The sequence below is a fragment of the Macrobrachium rosenbergii genome, chromosome 3 (genome assembly GCF_040412425.1).
Source record: "Macrobrachium rosenbergii isolate ZJJX-2024 chromosome 3, ASM4041242v1, whole genome shotgun sequence".
Classification (NCBI taxonomy): domain Eukaryota; kingdom Metazoa; phylum Arthropoda; class Malacostraca; order Decapoda; family Palaemonidae; genus Macrobrachium; species Macrobrachium rosenbergii.
This window is the reverse complement of record NC_089743.1, coordinates 23720688-23743665: the sequence shown is the minus strand read 5'-3', so window position 1 is coordinate 23743665 and position 22978 is coordinate 23720688. Positions and strand designations below refer to the sequence as shown.

Genomic DNA, 22978 nt, shown 5'->3' with positions numbered 1-22978 from the left:
TTCCTGTCCAAACCTATTTCATGCCACATAACTAAGCATTTCTCGGTATTCCTCTCTTTTCTCCTGACACCTACTGAATTATACTCTTTTTCACCAGCCTATTGTTGCTCACTCTTCCCACAAACCATCTAAAATTACTGTATACTGATCCATCCTTTCACCTACGCTAACCTTTATTACTCCTAGTATCTCCACATTTCTCACAACATCAATTCTTCCTACGCTATACTGGCCACGAAGAATGTTCATCTTGACACCTTCCATCCTTCTTCTAACATTTACATTCAACATCCACACCTCCCTTCAGTACATGAGAGTTGGCTCAAAAATCTCTGCATTCACTCACACCTTTACTCTCATATACAATTCATGTTCATCCTAATCTTTTGCATACAACCTGTGAATCACTTTCTCTCTCATTTTGCCATTATCCTTTATATTTAATCTCAAATACTTCATGAATTACCAGCTTCTATCTTCCACCATCCATATTAATATTCTTTACAACTTTATTCTTACATTTTCCTCTTGAAAAACTTTTCAAACTCTTTTACTGGTTCCTTAATTTTCTCTTTCCCATCCACAATCAGGACTGCACATCTGGAAACATCAACCACATTCCATTCTCTTATTCCAAACCTTTGAATATACTGTATATGTATATATATATATATATATATATATATATATATATATATATATATATATATATATATATATATATATATATATATATATATATATATATATATATATATATATATATATATATATATATATATATATATATATATATATATATATATATAATTATATATATTATATATGTGTGTATATGTATATGTGTATATATATGTATATATGTATGTATATGTAAATATGTGTATTTATATGTGTGTATATATACAGGCAGTCTCCGGTTTACGACGGGTCTGGCTTACGACGTTCCGAGGTTATGACGCTTTTCAGATATATTCATCAGAAATTATTTCCTGGTTTACGACGCATGTTCCAGAGTTACGACGCATCGTACGCTGATCCGACGTTTAGAAATATGGCTCCAAAACGGCAGAATAATAAAAATTTGGAGTTTTTTTATGAAAAACTCAACAAAAATGCAGTTGACATTGTTTTCAATACACCCAGACCATTAAAAGTAAGGTTTTCTTAGGGTTTTTGATGATTTTCGACGATTTTTCGGTTTACAAGGAGTTTCGGCTTACAAAGCGGCATAAGAATGGAACCCCCGTCGTAAACCGGGGACTGCCTGTACATGTATGTGTGTGTGTGTGTGTGTGTGTATATATATATATATATATATATATATATATATATATATATATATATATATATATATATATATATATATATATATATATATATATATATATATATATATATATATATATATATATATATATATATATATATAATATGTGTATATATATATATATATATATATGTATATATATATTATATATATGTATATATATATATATATATATATATATATATATATATATATATATATATATATATATATATATATATATATACACAGTATATATATGTACCTATATATATTGTTACATGGGTCCTTTGGCTAATGAGTTTAATTATTAGTTACATTGATTTATATTGCCTTGCTTTACCCAAGACCCACGTAATTCTGTCAATTAAGACTAAACTTAACTCTAAAGGACAGACAGTGAATAGATCAGGTCACCAGTTAACACTAGTTAACAGAATTAGAGGTTTATTCATAACCACATGAATGAATTCAGCAAACTTACGGGAACACTAGTTCAGCAAAACAAGTAAATAAAATAAAATGAAATGGATTATTTACAGGAGCTAACAGCAGCTCAGAATACTAGTCCGATTTTGGACAAATCTCAGTGCTACATGGAAGGAGCGCAACAAATTTATATGCCTCTCAGATGCTTTATCAGGAATTTACTGCAAGGTTGAATTAAGGCTTCTTGGTACTAATGATACAGATTCTTCTCCAAGAAAGAGGATGTTGCCCACACCCAAGGCGTACACGATTCTGGAAAAAGACCTATCTAGATAACAATCTTGCATTGCAGAAAGTTTCACTTGTCATTACTTAACCACAAGATGATGATTCTTAGGTCAAAAATAATACTTTTAACACCATGGAGGATAAGTTATGTGACTTCACTAGACAACACTGCAGAGCCAAAAATAAAGCTCAGAGTGTAGAGAGTTGAGCTCACAGTGCAGAGAATAAAGCTCAGTGTAGAGCCTGTCACTAACATTCAACTCATTGACCGTAACATTCCTTCTTCTGCCCTTGCTTTATCCCATCCTTAGTCCTCCTAATAATTCTCCATCAACTCCTATTCCTGGCTCCCCTGCTTCCGATCCCGGTACCGTAGCCAGCCTCGAGAGTAAGGTCCATCGTAAATTCGATCTCATAGTTAATACTGTGTCTAAGTTGGGTGAATCGCTTCAAGTCCTTATGGATGAGGTGCAGAGTATTAAACAAGTGTCAGTGTCCGTGCCAGTGGAGGAGGTGGCAGCCCTTCCCGCTGATGCTCCCAGACAAATGTCACTGTCACACACTCCTGAACCTTGGAGCAGACATACCGGAGGCCCAAAGGAGGTGAGCAGGGTTTGCCCACTGGCAGTCACCCCCTCATCCGACTCAGTGCTTCATAATTCTGACCTCCGTTGGAAAGGCATCACAGTGAGTGCCCACCAGTTATCATCTGACTCAGATAGTGACTCTAGTGCTTGTAAGAGGCGTTTTTGGTGCTTCCCAGGTGAATCTCGTCCCTTGAAGAGATGTCACGATAGAGAAGCTTCTCCCTTTTCTCCGAAGTGTGCTAAAGACTGTTCCGCTAGTCTGCAATCGGGTTGCAGTACGTGGTGCAGGCCCGTTCGCCCTTCTGAGCGTTCACATGCTGAACTTCATCACTCAGCTCATAAGCGCTCTTCTTCTTCCAGGCACCCATATGAGCGTTCAGAGTGTTTGCCAGACCACCTCCCAGTCGTCGAGTGCTCATCTCGTACTCCAGAGTACTTGCCTCGCTCCCCCAAGCGCCCGCCTAGAACCAGCTCAGCTCCCACAAAGCGCAGCACCCGGCACTAACTGTCCACCCAACTTCCACTGAACGCACGCCTATGTCATCGTCTCCCGGTCTCGTGCCTGAAGATCCTTCTATCAAGAAGCGGTTGGAAGATGTTTTGGGCCTTCTGCATAAGGCTCCCCCTTCACATAAGCCTTCTCAAAACCCTACTTTATCCCCTGTTTCTTCAGAGGAGGAAGTAGTAGTATCTCCTGTTTCTTCAGAGAAGTAGTAGTACCAGACCCTCTTCCTATGACTTATGCTTCCCTGATGAGATATTTTTGGCAACCTTCCCCTCTCACTTCCAACCAGCTGCTCCAGTGTCGCCTGCTTCCACGTTCCCTATGAGAAACCCAGCAGATTCTAGTTCGCGCTTACCTCAGATGGTTCTCTCATCATCTGTGAGAAAGGCACTTAGAGAGGTAGAAGATTGGTTGTCTGTTAAGAGGGAACAAGGGAAGGCTGCTTTTGCCTTTCCTCCTGCTAGATTGACAGCCAGGAGATATCTCTCTTATTCGACCGGAGAAGCTCCTTCCTTGGGAGGTGCTGCCTCTTCCCAAGGTGACTTCTCAGGTTTGATAGACTCAGCTTGTCGCTTGGCTAAAGTTTTCTCCACTTCTTCGGAGTTTGATCACCTTGTGAAGCACTTGTTTAAAATACTGGAAGTCTTCAGCTTTCTGGACTGGTCGATAGGAGCTCTTGCCAGGAAAATAGAAGATTACGACATTTTAGCGCCCGACTATCTATCTATCTATCTATCCATACATACATACATACATACATACAAACATACGGTAATTTCTCCGAGTTCTTGCATTACTCTACTCATACTGAACAACCCTTCAGTCAGAACTACACTTTTACATCAACCCAATCATTCTTGTTTACATATTTTAACACAAACTTCCTTCCATCATTAAAACTTGATTAACCCTTTCACGTCGAAGCCCTATTTACAAAAACGTCTCCCGTATGCCGGCGGCATTCGGTGAGTTAGCACCAAGCGGAAAAAAGTTTTTTCAAAAATCACAGCATGCTTAGTTTTTAAGATTAAGAGTTCATTTTTTGTCGTTTTTTTGTCATTGCCTGAAGTTTAGTATACAACCATCAGAAATGAAAAAAACATCATTATCATATATAAATATTGGAATATATGACAGCGAAAAAAAAAAAAAAACTCGTATATAATTGTATACAAATAGCGCTGTAAGCAAAACGTTTAAAGCTAATAAGTTAATTTTTTTTAGTTGTATTGTACACTAAATTGCGATGATTTTGGTATATAACAAATTTTAAAACGATCAAAGCAACACAGAGAAAATATTATCTCAAATGATGCATGAATTGTAACGCCATGGACGTAAAAAAATGTTTTTTTTAAATTCACCATAAATCGAAATATTGTGCTAGAGACTTCCTGTTTGTTGAAAAATGAAGCTAATTGATTGAATATTACTAGACTGTAAGTGTTTAGCTTACAATTGCAGTTTTCGACCATTTCGGTCGAGTTAAAGTTGACCGAAAGTCGAATTTTTTCTATTTATCGTGATTTATATGGAAATATTTCAAAACCGATAAAAGCTAAAACCATGAGTTATTTTTTGTTGTATTGTACATGAAATTGCGCACATTTTCATATATAAAACTTTATGTAACGACTAATATAAAGCAGTGCAAATATTACGACAACGAGACGAAAGAATTTCTGAGATGTTCGGCCGAGTTATCGCAAGACGTAAGGAAAATGTTTTTTCAAAAATTCACCATAAATCGAAATATTGTGCTAGAGACTTCCAATTTATTGCAAAATGAAGTTAAACGACTGAATATTACTAGAATGTAAGAGTTTTAGCTTACAATTGCGTTTTTTTACCATTTCGGTCGAGTTAAAGTTGACCGAAGGTTGAAATTTTGGCAGTTATCATGATTTATGTGAAAATATTTCAAAACTGATAAAAGCTACAACCATGAGCTATTTTCTGTTGTATTCTACATGAAATTGCGCACATTTTCACATATAAAAGTTTATGTAACGACTAATGTAAAACGATGCAAACATTACGACAACATGACGAAAGAATTTCTGAGATGTTCGGCCGAGTTACCGCGCGCAGACGTAAGGAAAAATTTTTTTTCAGAAATTCACCATAAATCGAAATATTGTGCTAGAGACTTCCAGTTTGTTGCAAAATGAAGGTACATGATTGAATATTACTAGAATGTAAGAGTTTTAGCTTATAATTGCATTTTTTGACCATTTCGGTCGAGTTAAAGTTGACCGAAGCTTGAAATTTTGGCAGTTATCGTGATTTATATGAAAATATTTCAAAATTGATATAAGCTACAACCATGAGTTATTTTCTGTTGTATTCTACATGAAATTGCGCACATTTCCATATATAAAACTTTATGTAACGACTAATATAAAACAGTGCAAACATTACGACAACGTGACGAAAGAATTTCTGGCGCAGATGTAAGGAAAAAGTTTTTTTCAGAAATTCACCATAAATCGAAATATTGTGCTAGAGACTTCAAATTGGTTGCAAAATGAAGGTAAATGATTGAATATTACTAGATCATAAGAGTTTTAGCTTAAAATTGCGTTTTTTTACCATTTCGGTCGAGTCAAAGTTGACCGAAGGTTGAAATTTTGGCAGTTATCGTGGTTTATATGAAAATATTTCCAAACTGATAAAAGCTACAACCATGGGTTGTATTTTGCTGTATTGTACATGAAATTTGCACATTTTCATATATAAAACTTTATGTAACGGCTAATATAGAACAGTGCAAAAATTACGACAAAATGACGAAAGAATTTATGAAATTTTCGGCTGAGTTACCGCCCGTGCGTAAGAAAAATTTTTTTCAAAAATTCACCATAAATCGAAATATTGTGCTAGAGACTTCCAATTTGTTGCAAAATGAAGGTACATGATAGAATATTACTAGAATGTAAGGGTTTTAGCTTACAATTGCATTTTTCGACCATTTCGGTCGAGTCAAAGCTGACCGAAGGTTGAAATTTTTTGTAGTCGACGTACGGTACGTCCACTCAGCACCCAACAGACAATTTTAGTCGACGTATGATACGTCCAATAGGCATTTAAGGGTTAATAGGCGTAATGAACAAACAGTGTTTTCATAAATCATTACATTTTCCATACAAACCCACTAACCATACACACTTCAGTGCCATCAACCCTTCTCCAAACTTTTTTCTGCATCCTCATAGGAAAGAAAAAATGAGTGTCACAGGTCTGGGCATGTGTAATTATGAAGCCCACTGACTGCCGAATTTCGAAGAATTATCGAATTTTAGTTATTAATATTTTTCAACTGTTTTATGCTTAAATACATATATCCTGAAGCAATAATGCTAAAATGAAAACAATTTTTAATCAAATTGTATTTTTCATAGCTAACAAACCTGTGGTCTTAACTTATGGCTAATTCTTCTAGTACCAGCTGGAAAACTGGTAAAAAGAAAACAAACAAGGAATTGGTGGCAACAATGTAGGCTGATAGGCCCATGTGGCAACTGTCAACCTCCTTTGTGTATGAGTTGCAGAGATGACACTTAGGTTTCTTCCAGCCCTGGTAACTTGATTGAGGGGTGGCTAGAGGTGGGCCCTATAAGTTAAGACCGCAGGTTTGTTAGCTATGGAAAATACAAACTGATTACAAAATTTGCTTTTGTTCATATGCAGAACAAACCTAGGTCTTAACTTATGGATAGACTCACTTTTGGAAGGAGGAAAGAGAGTCTGGAACCAACTGGAGGTTCAGTATACCTGGTAACTTTTCCTGGCTTATAGAAGCCTACAGAAGCGGGGAACCAAAGCCTCTGACATGAGAAATAAGTGACAATTTAACAGCAAGACTTCTGGGCCTTCATAAAACATGATGCAAAAATGTAGAAGGAAGTTAATGAACTTTATCTGTAGATAACAAACCTTCATAGCCACAAACAAGTTTGCTATCAATCTTCTCTCCCCTTGCTGGAGAGAAGAGGGACTTGCCTTTGCAAGTTTTTTGCAAGTTTTAATATTCATGTAGGAATAAGCATAACTCAAACAAAAAGGCCACAGTCTCACCTGTATCAAACCCGATCCAGCACGATGGAATGATTTCTCATTGCCCGCAGGGCAGAGAAGAAGAGAAAGGAAAGGGAAAGAGACCAGCCATCTCATTCATTCTCACTTTCACACCATCATCTTAGGTACGATACAAACTGTCCCGCTAGAGCACTGGATGAGTTACACCACCTGTTGAGTGTCCGCCATCAGACCCAAGGAAAAAGTGTCCAAGGACCTGTGGGCAATGTCCCGCAGATAGAAGGAAGTGAAGGTGGTCTGACAAAGCCAAGTGCCAGCCTTCAAAATCCTTTGAACAGACAAGTTCTCCTAAATGCCAAAGAAGGGACTAGCCCTCTAACATCATGTGCTCTTGCATGCACTGTGTTATGAATGGGGTATGAAGTCGAACCATAAGCTTGTCTGATAGTTTCACAAAGCCAAAAGGAGATCGTATTCTTGGACACTTCTTTATTGTTCCAGCCAGTGCTAAGGGAAGTGTTCAGCACCCCAGTCCGAGATGGCGAGTCCTTTTCAGATAGCAGCATAATGCTCTGCAGGGCTAAGGAGCAATTTGTCTGGATTGTTGTCAACAAAGTCATTGAGAGATAGAATGGAAAAGGGTGCAAATCTGTCATAATGAGAAGAGGGGTTTTGAGTCTTGGCCATGAATTCCAGGACAAATTCGAAGGCTGCAGACTTCCAGCCCCTAGTATGACATCAAAGCATAGCCCATAGCCTCATTTCGAAGAGGCCAGGGCCAACAGGAAAACCATCTTGAGCGTCAGGTTCCTGTCTGACGCACGACATGAGGCTCAAACGGAGCATAGGTGAGGCTGCCCAGTACCAGAGTCAGGTCCCAACTGGGTGGTCTAAGTTATTCTGGAGGACAAGACTGCTCAAAGCTCTTAAGAAGCATTGAGATTTCCCATGAGGAAGAAAGATCGACATTCCTCCTAGAACTGCACTCAAGGCAGCTCTGTAGCCCTTGATGGGAGATATGGAAAGTCGTTTCTCTCTGTGGAGAAAAACAAGGAAATCTGCTACTTGCTGAACAGAAGTTTTGACGGGAGAGACACCCTGTTAACGACACCAACCACAGCAAATGGCCCACTTGCCCTGGTACATGGCTGAGAAGATCTGAGATAGCCAGACATCTCCAATGCTGCTCTGCGTGAAAAGCCTCTCACTCGGAGGAGATACTAGATAGTCTCCAGCCGTGATGAGATAGGGACCCTACCAAGCAGTGGTATCTCTGGAAGTGGGGTTGACACAGAAGGCTGTGCAAAGAGAATCTCACTCAGAGCTTCCAACAATAGGGTCAGATTGGGGAACAATTCCGCATAAGGCCACATGGGAGAAACCAGGGTCAATCTGAGATTCTGAGAGGCCATTACCCTGTTCAGAACCTGACGGATTAGGCAAAATGGAAGGAAGGAATAAACCTCCAGACTGTCCCAGGGGTATTGCAGGGCATCCTCTGCCACTGCAAAGGGATCTAGAACCACGGAACAGAAGACCTCTAGTTTCAACAAGGATTCCTGAAAATGTCTTAAGATCCACATAATATTCTCTCCTCAGGTTGTGGATCAACTGGTAATTGCAGCAGCAGCAGGTACCACTTACAACTCCCACTCCTCACAGGAGGAGTGTAACTAATTCAAGTCAAAAGACTCCTAGACACAACTTGTTGACTTAGCAGGAACCAAAAACAGCTGTCAGAACTTAATCTGAAGGTGTTGTTGATCTCCCGACGTATCAGGCAAAATGACGGGAAGTTGTAAGACTAAGACTTGAATCAAGGATGCAAAAGATGTCTCCTATGTGCCAACAGCATCTGAAGTTCCTAGGAGGTCACTTACCCAAGTACTGACTAGTCCTAACATTTCTAACCATGGATGCTAGACGTTAACAGAATCCGGTGCTCCAGGAGGACACCTATCCAAGTACTGACCTGACCCAATCATTGCTAACTTCATTGATCGGAAGAGAAGTGATATTTTCAATGTGGTCTGGTCAATGGCTGTTATACCCATAGTCTGTAGAGACAGAGCCGAATAGTAACATCTTCAGAGTCTCAAGACTGAAAGACTAATTGACCGTCTTCCTAGATCGAACAATTCTTCAAAACGTCAAGGTGTCGACCAACTGTTGCTAACACTGACTCTAGTGACCAAACTTGTCTGTCATACATCCATCATCCTGGAATGTGTCTGGCTGACCGCTGTGCTAAGTGTGCTATTGGAAACCTGTGCACTCGTACTGTCAATGGAATGTGTCTGGTTGACCACTGTGATGAGTGTGCTACTGCAAACCTGTGCACTCACAGAGTCAACTGAGGTGAATGTTTAGATTGGTTCATGGACAATTTTGTTCATCGCTTATACGGTACTGTGAACAACAAATTGTAAAAAACATAAGAGTTTACGAATGATCCCAGATAGGATCAAGTTTGAGTTATTCACTGTTTTGGACAGTTTTATGCGTAAATACACATCTTGAAACGTTATTGCTAAAAAAAATTTAGATTGGTTCATGGACAATTTTGTTCATCGCTTGTGAACAACAAATTGCAAAAAAAAAAGCATGTAAATCAATTGTGAAAAAATTTATTAAAAAATAACTGTCACCCACTAAAATATCTCATTCTCTCTACGGGATGTGTCAGAGAAAATGGGTTATAATGATAAACTGTCTGTCATACATCCATTATCCTGGAATGTGTCTGGTTGACCGCTGTGCTGAGTGTGCTATTGCAAACCCGTGCACCCGTACTGTTAGTGGAATGTGTCTGGTTGACCGCTGTGCTGAGTGTGTTACTGCAAATCCGTGCACCCGCACCATCAATGGAATGTGTCTGGTTGACCGGTGTGCTGAGTTTGCTAATGCAAATCCGTGCACCCGCACCATCAATGGAATGTGTCTGGTTGACTGGTGTGCTGAGTTTGCTAATGCAAATCCGTGCACCCGCACCATCAATGGAATGTGTCTGGTTGACCGCTGCGCTGAGTGTGCTACTGCAAACCCATGCACCCGCACCATTAGTGGAATGTGTCTGGTTGACTGCTGTGCTGAGTGTGCTACTGCAAACCCATGCACTTGCACGTCAATTGAGGAGAATATTTAGATTGGTTCATGGACAATTTTGTTCACTGCTTATAAAGCACTGTGAATGACAAATTGTAAAAAAAAGCACATAAATCAATTGTGAAAAAATGTATAAAAAAATAATTGTCACCCACTAAAATATCTCATTCTCTCTACGGGATGTGTCAGAGAAAATGGGTTAAATTGATATAGGGATAACTTGCTCTAGATGTCCAGATTTTCTCAGGATTTCTGGAAGTCCAAAAATATTTTCCTTCTGTTGTTTTCTTAAAACTTACTTTTTCAAAACTAAATGCTTTTTTCTCCAAGAAGACTGAACCAAAATTCAATGAAACTTTAACAGAGTGTAGTATAACTATATATCTTTATTTTGTCATCGGGAAAATTGCTTTTCTGTACAACTTTTAATGTTACATATTAATTCTGAAAAGTGATGTCATGATTTTTTTCAGCTGCAAAACAAAAGAACTTAAGAGATCGAATTCCAAAATTTCCCTGCAAGAGAATTTTCATTTATTAGTTGTAGAATTAAGTGGTAAAAATTTGAAGCAAATTCCTTCAATCATAAGGTAGAAAATTCCCAACTCTTCATCAGTACAAGTCAGTGCAAGTGAGATCCACTGCATTGAAAAAAATTTTGAGTTTTGGATTTATGAAAAATATGTTTTGTGTCATATTTACAGCAGGTAATCCCAAATCTTGTAATAGTAAAGTACTACTGTACTACTTCAATTAAAGGTAATTCTGGTTATTTTTTTTCTTACTGACAACTGCCATAACCTTACGGTTAATCTGCTTTCATTACTATTAATCTCGTCATTCCATGAAGTCTGCCTACAGGAACTCAACAATAACTATCACTTCTACCCAAGGTAGGTCAGTTTTGTAATCTACTTTCTCTGCCTACCAACTGATAAGGAGCAAGAAAGGGTGGCTATTTGTATACAACTACAATGAAGTCTGTGATGTCCCCTTTTTTTGTAATTTAAGCAAATGAATAGGTTACTGAAACATTCTATCATTAAAATAAAATGGTTTGTCATGTTACTTGTCAAAATATTTTTCTTAAATACTAATCCGGGATCTAAATCCATCTTTTGTTTTCTCTTTCTCATTATAAACGAAATGCTACATTTCAAATAAAGAAATATCCAAATAATTTTTTCATTAAAATTGTAAGGCAAACACTAAACAATAAATTACCTGAAATTCTGGTGACAATTTATCCCAAGATGGAACGCTAGGCTTTCCATTTGATGCTATGAGATATAAAGCTCTAAGAGGTGTTTCCTTCAAGTACGGTGGTTCTCCTTCAATCATTTCAATAGCCATTATGCCAAGTGACCATATATCCACCTTCTTTCCATAGTGTTTCCGATTAACAACCTGAAAAGTTTTAAAGTTATAATTCTGATAAAAAAAATCAATGAATAACTGGAATTTTATGAAGTAATTTACCTAGCCCAATCAGGCATATTTCTAGACTACTGGGGCTTACACAAAAGAATATATTTTTAATAAAAGGGTAACCAAAGCAATCAATAAATTGAGGTAGTTAAACAGCGATAAGGAAAAAGACTAAATGGAATGGATGAAAAGTACAAGACACAAGCAAGGTATCTGGGGCTAAAGGACACTATAAAGAACCTTTAGTGCCATCAACAGTGCACTGAACAAAACAGACTACAAGCAGTACTCTGATAAGGAGGTGGGGGGGGAGAGAGTACTGTACATGTTTTTATTTTAAAACAAATCACTATTTTAAAAATCTTCGAAATACATCTCAAAGGTTATTTAAATCTCAATCTCACACCATTTGTATTCTAAATTAATTGCTCCTTGTTTTATATACTTTTTAAGTCATATGACCTTCAATTAAAACATTACTATTACTTCTACTACGATGGGTCCATCAATCACTATTCGTGGTGAGTATTCAAGTTACACTGTGTTGTATCTATCCTCCTTGCATCTCCCAAACAGATCTCTCTGACACACTGTCTCCAGAGAACTCAGTCCTGGGCCCTTTCTTCTCAATAACTTATTTTACACTGATACAATGACTTCAAAGAGGAGAGTAGTAATAAAAAAAAAAGGGCTTTCAACTTTGAATGATTTAGTGTTGGTTATCTGAACTCTCAATTACTTGGGTCACTGATGCTGATACAGGCTGTCCTCACCATTATAAATGAACTCTTGGAATGGAACTCTTTTGTAAGTTCTATTTGTACGTCCAACAAAGTTAGCCTTGACATCCAAATTTGTAGTCAACCTGTAGTGTACAGCACAGTCATAATAAAGCTTTCTATCAAGACAATCTGCTTTTTGTACGTAGAGTTTATAATAAATGAAAATCTCTAACATTTCCTTGAAAAAAAAAAAAGGCCATGAAATACATGAAATATAAAGTTTATATATCCCATATACTGTATAGGCATATTAGTTTTATCTTTGAAAGTGTGTTTGTGAATGAATAAATAAATATTTGTGAATGAATATATATATCAATATATATATATATATATATATATATATATATATATATATATATATATATATATATATATATATATATATATATATATATATATATATATATATATATATATATATATTATATATATATATATACTATATATATATATATATATATATATATATATATATATATATATATATATATATATATATATATATATACATAGTGATACCTTAGTACTGTACTTGGCTTCAAGACTTCTAATTTGATAATAGACGCATTTTGATAAGAAAAAATTGTCTTGATATTCACATTTTGCTTGGCACTCAACATGCAAGTTAATATTCAAGTCTCAAAACGGTGTAATATATTACCTCTCTCACGCCAAACAGAGAGCTCACCATTAGTTACAGAGTAGCTCTCAATCAGTGCAGAACCCCTATCAATCAATTCTAACTTTTTTGTGCATTTTTTGCATGTTTATACTATTTTTGTGCATACAGTATCTCACAGCTGATATACTGGTCACCTTTTTAGTCAGTTTCACTGATAATGCACATTACATCTAAGTTAGTTTGACTAACTGATATGCCTAAGAGCAAATGATTGGTAGACTAAAGCAAATCATCATAATGTGACCAGATTTGCCAAACTTAGGCCTGTTAACTACTAATGTATTTCTTATAATTAAAAACCACTTACTATGTTATGCAAAACAGTGGCATAAACAGCAGCAAGTACTGAAGAACACAACCAAATTAAGAAACAGCAGTTTGCCAATTTTAGTTACTGTAACTATCGTAAGTTTATTAAGAGTTATGTTACAATTATTGACATTGAAAATTTGCCAATTTTCAATGGTGATTTTTCATAATCTTTCATGTAATGGAGATAAATGTCTTCAGAAAGTAGAGCACTGAAGATAAGCTGCAGCTTAAAAAAAAACCAATGATGTGCAAAATATTTTGGAACAGGCAAAACCAATGTCTGCAAGTGACGAAATTACACCTTTACTTAATTTAAAATTTACTGCATTTATAAATAAAGGTAAGCTGCATTTTTAACCCAGCTTAGATAATTTACAAAAAACTTATCTCTGAATGACATTTTATTTAACAATAATGGCAATGATATCAGTAAGATGCAAACAGCTGATGCTTTTGAGAATGTAAACATTACTAGAATGCCAATGGCACATGATTGCAAGGTTCATATTTTATAATACATTACGACAATACTTACGATATAATTGTATAGTAAAGCATCAATTTTGTTGAAATTAACATTAATTTACACACAAATTTACTATTTGGCTTTAGCAAATGGTTAGTATCGGTGTAACTTGCAACCAGGCCCAACAACTCACACACAATTTGCAGCTCAAATATGCTGATTTCCTCCTAAAATCTTATTAAAAATTGTTTTTTATAGTCACATGATATTAGAGTATATACAGTAAACAAATGAATTTTCAAAATAGGTAGTGCTATACATATGATGACACTTTGAACTCCACACACAAAAAAAAAATTGGTTTTTAGAATGTTGGATAAGTTATTGTGAACCTGTGGTGATAACAGTGAGCAGAAATCGAATTGAGAGAGCTGATCTTTCTGTGGAGCACCACGTGCCAAGAAGGTGATCACCATCGTAAAAAAATTAAGCAGTAAAAGTTGTGGATGTTGTTAAAGGAATGAAAACTGCAAGATACATGTCTTAAACACTTGAGGAGGTAGGGAAATTGTTGTTGATACAGATAAACAAAAAGTATTTGCTTGTAGCAGTTGTAGTGAGGCTATGACTTGTGAAAAAACAAAAAGTAAAATGAAGTTACTCATCATTTACGATATTCGTCGTGCCTTCTCAAACGAATTCACAACGAGTACCAAGGTATCACTGTATAGTAATCCCTCAATTCTCCAGATAGCTATTATCCAGAACTAGACATTATCTGAAACACCCAGACCAAGGCCCAAAGATGTGATATATATAAATTTAAACAAATTTGAAAAACTGCCTCCGATGGTTGTCAATGCTGCATGGCCTCAAGAAAATGTTAGTAACACTGCTTGTATTCAAACCAACTAAGAAAGGGTTTTAGGGAGGTGAGGGAGCCCTTGAGAAGTTCTGGGGGGAGGGGGGGTCAGATGGCTGGGCACCATGGGAGAAGAGGGGCTGTGTGGAGAGCAAGAGAGGGAAGAAAGAGGTATGTTTACATCGAGGCCTAAGTACAGTAACACAAGACTTTACATTTTTATTTAGTATTCTCGTTTATATTTTTACTGTCATTTCTAAATTCTTATTTTTTCAAACCCAAAGATAAATACAATCATATGCATAGGGTATGTAGGTATGCATAAACTCATTCGATGGCATCTGTGACCTTGCTACAGCTTGTTTGGTTTTGTCTTGCCTACATATAAAATTTGCATTTTAAATATTTTTATGGTGATCAGTGATGAAATATCAACAGTTATAAAATATTCTCCTTTGCACTGTTATATGTGTGTGACAAACACACTTAGAGTCAAACTTGTAATGAAATATGGTACTGTATATCAAGCAAAGCAAAAGAAATGGCAACATGTAGGTATGCATGCACTTACTGGATGATGATGTGAACTTCCTAGAGCTTGTTTAGTTTTGTATTTTTATGTTTATTATATCATATATCATTATGATATGTACAGTACTGACATACAGTAGAGAGAGAGAGAGAGAGAACAACTGAGGTATGTTTACACTAAAGCTAAGTGCAGTAACACACACATTCCTTCACTATTTTATTTATATTTTATGCTTCAGTATTCTCATTTATATTTTTACTGTATTTTCTACATTTTTTTTAAACCAAAAGATAAACGTAATCTTCTACACAGGGTACGTATACGTATGTATGTACACTCATTCCATGGCATCACTGAACATGCTATGGCCTGTTTGATTTTGCCTTGCCTACGTATAAAATTTGCATTTTAAATATTTTTAAAGTGATTATAGATGAAATATTGAATAAGATAAAATATTCTCTTGTGTACTGCTATGATATGTGTAATAAACATACTTAAGAGTCAACTAAACTTATAATGAATAACAGTACAGGAAATCAAGCAAGGCAAGAAAAAAAAATGGTAACTACGTAGGTATGCACGCAATTGTTCAGTGTGTCATGAACTTCTAGGAGTTTGTTTAGTTTTGTGATTTTATGTTCACGATACAGTAATTCATATTTCATTAAAGGTCATGTACAGTACAAAGATAGATGGTGTCAAGATCATTTCAATGTATTTACTCATTGTAGTGTAGACCTATCTTGCACAAACAGTTGTGCCACCACTCTAATGGTTGCGTCACACACACGCTCCGCTCACCTGTTGATATTGTTGGATGCATTCTACTTTTGTATTTACTTATTTACATTTTTTCAGCGCTGAGGCGTAAAAATAGTCAAATAGAACTACTGTATTTCAAATTTTACGGCTACATTGGAAGCAATGTTAATGTTATGACAATTTTTTTTGTTTTTTTATTTAACATCTGAACCAAGGTTTTATGATGACTTTTTTGTCAAATGCATCGGGAATGAGTGAACGAAAGTTTTGAAAATGTTTTGTAACTGTCTTTCCAAAATTTGGCTATACATGATATTTCCTTACAGTTTGAAATATATGACAGATTTCACCCTTATGAATGAAATATATGACAGATTTCACCCTTATGAAACATACTGTGGCCTTACTGTATGAAATAATTTGTTTTTGCATTGAAATAATTGATTAATATGGAGCATGTTAGGTTGCCAGTTTGTGAACTTTGAACGAAATCCTATGCAATCATGTAGCATCACTCAGCTGTAATGCAGCAGAGCAATAAAGGTAGTGAAAAGATTGGTTATGCATTGTTGAAGATGCAATATGAAACATTTTCATTGTTCCATAGTTGACAAGTAAAATGTATAAATTTCAAAAATTTATTGTCCATTATATGTAATTCTACTGTACTGCATTTATTCTGTAGTTAATGATTCTTAATTACATAGCATGTTATGCTGTAGCATATTATAGTACCTTACATGCTTAAATCAATTCTTTGATGTGTGTGAATTGTAGCCTAGGCTAATTTTGATGGTAACATACACAAGCCTAACTGTCGAATAACTAGAATCTCTCGACTCAAACTTTAAGAGAGTGCATGATAAAATCGTGATTTCTAAGGGTAAAAATGAGTTAAATATATGATTATACTAATTTTAATATTATAGAAACTTGACTCTGCCCGTTGTTTGTCAAGATCATATGTTTCTGTTTGTGCCATTTACTGGCATTGGAAGAATTCCAAATTTCAGTATCTCATAAACATAAAAACAGTAAACTTATTCATAATCGACGCAACATAATAACTTAATTGATGTTTACTTTGGGATAAGACATTACTACTTACTACAATAACTGAAGTTATTACACTATGCAACTTTTTTTTTTTATAATTTAGGAAAAGTTAAGGAAATGCCATATACACTCCTAAAACTGAAATTTGTTTTAATTACCAAAGTCAGAGTACAAAGTAAAGCTTAATGAGTAACTCCAGTTCTATTATGAAATAAAAATTTATTACATTGTGACACCATGAAGTATAAAATTTAAGATATCCCATGGGGGGGGTTTCACAGATGTTTTCTTAATACAGTAATTGGTAGATAAGTGCTGGGTACCGGTAGGTTTGCCAAACTAATACATGCTGTAATAATGGAGGGTACCGTACGTACTCTAAACATTCATTCCTAATGAATGTGCCCAATGAATGAATGAGGGAGTTATGTCACACTATTTGAGGAATTCACTTACCTCTGGAGCCATCCAATACGGCGTTCCTACCATTGTTTGCCTCTTCTCATCACCCTGAATATTAGCACAAAATCCAAAGTCTGTTACTTTGATAGAACCATCTTTCCCAAGGAGAACATTATCAGATTTGATATCTCGGTGAATTACTCCCTGTATTAGAAAACATGAAAAAATACATTGCATACTCCTTTAGAAAACACAAAGCTATATAGTACTCGGTACTTACAGTTAATATATGTTAAAAACTGAGAATTAAAGTACCAAGCATGTGATAAAGACTCACTAATTTACAAAAAATCATACTTGGAAAGAGCATGTTTTCCAAATTGTAATTTCTAGAATAAATTTTATTTTCTACAAGACCACACCTACTTTGTTATAAGAAAACAATTCATCATAATTACCCTCATTCCACAAAAAATGGACCCAAGCTACACTGGTCTGAAGAGCTGAAGAAAGATTCCATCATGCACGTCCACCCAACATTTTTTTTTTTTTTTTTTTTTACAGCTTTAAATCAGATGTGTTTGGTTGCATCCCAAGACTAAACTTTGTTGTTTCTTCTCAACTTTTGTATTTTTTTTAATCCATTTCCTTTATGTGCTTCTCTGTTCTCATTTTCTGAAGAGTTCAGAAATGCATTCTTCCTCTTCATACCATTGGGCTTCTGTTGGCTCAGCTCATATATGAGGGCCTCAGAACCAGAAGGTTGTAAACGCCACTTTTTAAAAAATGAGTAAATTGCCCTCAAAGTCTAGCATTCATTACTCTGCTTCTAAGAACGATATTGATTTAAACTAAGTTTCATATGAAAGTCCTACTCTTTAGAACTTTTTTGTGAAAATTTGGAAAAAATTTTAGGGTGCGCTTGCACGCTAGCATTCAAAATGTCCGCCTAACCCCTCACATTTGTGTATATTCTGGTCATAACCAGCACTTAAATCATAATTAAATGTGTAAAATGATAATAAAGTGTTATTATATTCTTGGTATAACAACAATGGATGTATAATAATAATAATAATAATAATAATAATAATAATAATAATAATAATAATAATAATAATAATAATATTAATAGTAATAATAGTGTGATGAAAATAATAATAATAATAAAATAATAATAATAATAATAATAATAATAATACAGTAATATTAGTAATAATGATGTTGACGATGATAACCTTCCATCATCATAATGTTTAACCATTAAAACGGCTGGCCTACATTATGTGCAGGCACGAGTTTGTCTGTACACTGAGAAACATATTCTTGGCCTGCATCGTGCAGTAACTTAACATTATTTTTTTCCATGACGTTTCATTCCTTGCCCTTTTTCTTCCTCTTGGCCGTTGCATGACGTCACAGTGATCACTTTCACTATCAGAGGAAGACATAATGGCGCTAAATAAGGGATAATAATAAAAAAAAACAAATCACGACACTACGGACATTCAATTTCACCGCAAAAATCACTAGACTGGGAATGTAAACAATAGCGGAGATGTAAACTGCGCGGTGATTGGCCGACACTTACGAGCCCCTTATGTGGGAAAATGCTGATTGGCCTAAAACTGAATACCCGTTTAGTGACACGTGCTCTCATTGGCTCGCTCTGAGCTGCTGCACATGCAACCTTCTGGTTGTAACTGAGCTCTTATGAGGCTGTAAGCTCCACGCGACATCACGTTCATTCATATAGCTAAAATCGATAATTCCTATTGTTCCATTAGGGATTTTGACCTTACTGAAATGGCTGAATAGCTTAGAAATGCCACGAATAGACAGAGGAAACTTTGCCACATCTACTGGTATGCCTAACTCCAAATCGGTGGGGGTGGCGTTTACAACCTTCTGGTTCTGAGGCCCTCATATGAGCTCTTCATTAATTCTCCAATATTTTGTTAGATGCCTTAGTATCCCCAGTTTTTGTTCTTTGCATTTTTATTTACAATACAAATTTATAGACTAAAAATGGATTTTCAGTCTATAATTTTTTTAAGAGTAACAGTTGCCTTGTGCTGTTTTCATCTTTATATTTGTTTCTATTTTAAGTTTTCATTTCCCTAGACTAATATGAATGAAATGCTTTTTTGTTACTTTTTCCCTGCCCTTTGAGGTAACTTTTCAAGAAGAATGATATCTGTAGTTATGCTGACTCAACTATGTGCTTACGCTTTCTTTTTTACATTAAAATGGGAGTTTTCCTTTTACGTATTAACCATGAGCCTTGTTTTTATTCTGTTCATGGTAACAGTTGCCTTAAGCTGTCTAAATTTTCCTACCTTTTATGTTTTAAAAGTTTTTATTATGTAACTTTTTATCTTTCTTCCCCTTTGGCTTTCAGGAAGAATGCTTTGGTTTTATTGTTTTTGGTAACAGTTGCCTTGTACTACGTTTATGTTTTCATGTTTATTGCTATTATAGTTTTGTCAATTTTTGGGCAATGTGAATTTGTTTCATTGCTAGTGCTGATCTCTTCCTTACTTACACCAGCCTATCCTAAAGAACTGTAACCTCCTTATGCACAGTGAACTATACACTTGGGTTTTCTGAGAATATTCTTTTCATATGTTCACAGTGAGTTTCCTTGCAATGGTCCTCTTCCCATTCCTTGGTGCGGATTTCCGGCTGCTTTTGCTACACATAATTTTTTTTCCCCTGCTGGAGAACTTGATTCATGATGCTGGATTGGGATTTGTCCAAAATTGGTGTGTGCTTGCTTCCTTGATAATTTGGACCTACAGATGCATGTTTGCAAAGCCCAATCCTCCATGTGCTTCCAACAATGGCCATCAATATGTAAATATGGTTCTGGGAGTTGCCAGGGATCAGTTTCCTTGCTATGTTGGACCTATGAGATCCATGTTAGCTCTGAATGACATTTTTTCTTCTTTGCCAGGTCCATGGTTTCCAGTACTGCGGCCTTTGCCCTGGGCTGCACCTTGCCCTCAGGTCATCATGGGATCCCTGATATCGTGCCTTCTGATCTTGTTCTCAAGATTTACATCTCCAAAGGTAAAAGTTTGTCACTCAGCTCTCAGCTCCTTCAAAGTAGTTGGAGATGTCTCACTACTTTTTTCGTCCCTATATCAACTTCTGACCCACAGTGCTACTTAGTGAAGTTCAACCTGGCCCCTTCAATGCAGTTGGCAATGTGGGCAAGCAATGTCTCAGGAATAAAGCATTTTTAAGGGGGGTAGACCAGTTGCTCTCAGGGTCTTCCAGCACAGCTTGGGAAAGATTTTAGTTATTGTTCCTCTTGAGGAATCTGGTACTTCACAGCTGCCTCCATGCAATTTGTGCTGGGGCAGGCCCTTGGAGATTTGGTTCATCAAGAGCCTTCCTCAGGAGGCATGCCACAGAAGCCACAGAGGTAATTCCTTCAATCCAACCATTTCTGCTCATGGTGTTCCTGGTGCTTTGATTGGTGTTGGAAGCATGGATGCCCCTTTTGTTGTTGTAGTGAGTGGGTTCACCTAGTCTAGAGAGCTGAGACCTGGTTTTTATCTACAGCCAGTTTTCTCAGACTACCTCACCTTCATTACCCCAAGTCAAAATACTGCGTCAGGATTATGGCCTTCAACTTCTCACCTGCGTTCTTCTCTGATTAGAGAAGGACAAGATCAGGCTTGTTAAGAGATAGAGTTGCATTATAGCAGGAAGTCTAAGCTGTGCCTCAAACCACCCTGAATCTTCCTATCATCAGTTCCTTCCTTTGGGATAACTTCTCTCAAAAGTCTGCAAAGCCATGCAGCAGAAGTGAGGAAACCCCAATTGGTCTTGTTTGCACGTTTCTGTCTGCATGGCTCCCCTCCTAGTCTCCTCAGCTTGGCTCAGTGGCTAAGGCTGTTCTTGTTGCATTCTACTCCAAAGACACCCAAAGTAGTTTTATGCCCTTTCCTGTTTTGGTGGTGTAGGCAGACTTGGAGGCCCTGGGTGTTGCCAAGTACCAATTACCATATGCAGGGTGGCTCTCCTTGGCTGCAGCACATCCTTTCCTTTCATTCTTTACATATGCTTGTTGGACTCATGGTTGGTACAAAGCATGGGCTTCTCTGGCCTGGTCTTGGGTCTCTGGCTGCTTCCCTTCAAGGAATGACAGCTGGCTCTCACTCTTCTCTTTTAACAGGTCTCAACCTGATCTTTCTCTATGATTTTCATACTTGTTCATCCTTTGACTTTAGCCAATTCAAGGACTTACATGAGCCTTTCAGTCACTCCTTGCCAGTGGCCCTCACAGCCTCACTTGTCACTTTTTAGGCTACTCTTTGATGCCATCTTTTTTAAGGCCATGTTCCTGTACACCTTTTGACTTCTCTAAGCTCTTTGGTTGGCTTTATAACCCATCCAACAGTCTAGGATATTTCCAATGACTCCTGAGTTCCTGAGTCATCTCCAGATGTCCATCTTTTATATCAGGTCACTGGAATCAGACTCTCAAGAATTCTCTTTCATGATGAATTTCATGGTTTCTCAGGGGGCCTCTGATCAGCTCAAGAGCAGCCATCCTCTTCTCTGCTGTTTAAGCTTACAAGAAGTGTTTTATCTTGAAGTATGAGTACCTGCTTTACCGGTGATTGGCCACCATATTATCTGGGGATATACCTATTGTTGCATCCATCATTTATGGAAACTTCCTGGATTTATGACTCACTGGTCCCTGTGTCTGCTGTCTAAGAGCACTGGATGGTGGACTGCAGGCTGGGAATACATGGTGGACCTCCTACTTTTAACTCTTCAAGTTTGTGTACATGGGTGCATTTCAAACAGATTAAAACTAATTATAATAAGTGGGTTTGTTTAATAACTTTTGCTTTAAAACGAAACTACTTATCATGAGTGGGTTTGTATAATAACTTGTTTCGTTTCAAAAAGATAGTGCTTACTGAAAACAGCTAATGCTATTTGCAAAATCATTCATTAACCCTTAAACGCCGAGCCTCTATTTACAAAAACGTCTCCCGTATGCCGGCGGTGTTCAGGAGCTAGCGCTGAAGCAGAAAAAAAGTTTTTTTCAAAAAATCACAGCACGCTTAGTTTTTAAGATTAAGAGTTCATTTTTGGCTCCCTTTTTTTGTCATTGCCTGAAGTTTAGTATGCAACCATCAGAAATGAAAAAAATATCATTATCATATATAAATATTGAAATATATGACAGCGGAAAAAACAATTTTCATATATAATTTTATACAAATCACGTTGTGAGCAAAACGGTTAAAGATAACGGGTTATTTTGTTTTTCTTTGTATTGTACACTAAATTGCAATGATTTTGGTATATAACAAATTGTAAAACGATCAAAGCAACACAGAGAAAATTTTATCACAAAATGATGCATGAGTTCGTAACGCGCGGACGTAAAAAAATGTT

At 36.4% G+C, this 22978-nt stretch overlaps 1 protein-coding gene across 4 annotated transcripts in view; it reads right to left on the bottom strand.

Moving 5' to 3' along the window:
* LOC136853154 (serine/threonine-protein kinase PAK 2-like) overlaps positions 1–22978 on the bottom strand; it is a 106558-nt gene that overhangs the window by 5137 nt on the left and 78443 nt on the right. For all 4 annotated transcript variants that reach the window (XM_067128466.1, XM_067128474.1, XM_067128485.1 and 1 more), the window contains exons 9-10: positions 17606–17755; positions 11486–11668 (exon numbers count right to left, since the gene is read on the bottom strand). In XM_067128466.1, the coding sequence (XP_066984567.1) occupies positions 11486–11668; positions 17606–17755 (333 nt within the window). The remainder of the gene's footprint in view (positions 1–11485; positions 11669–17605; positions 17756–22978) is intronic.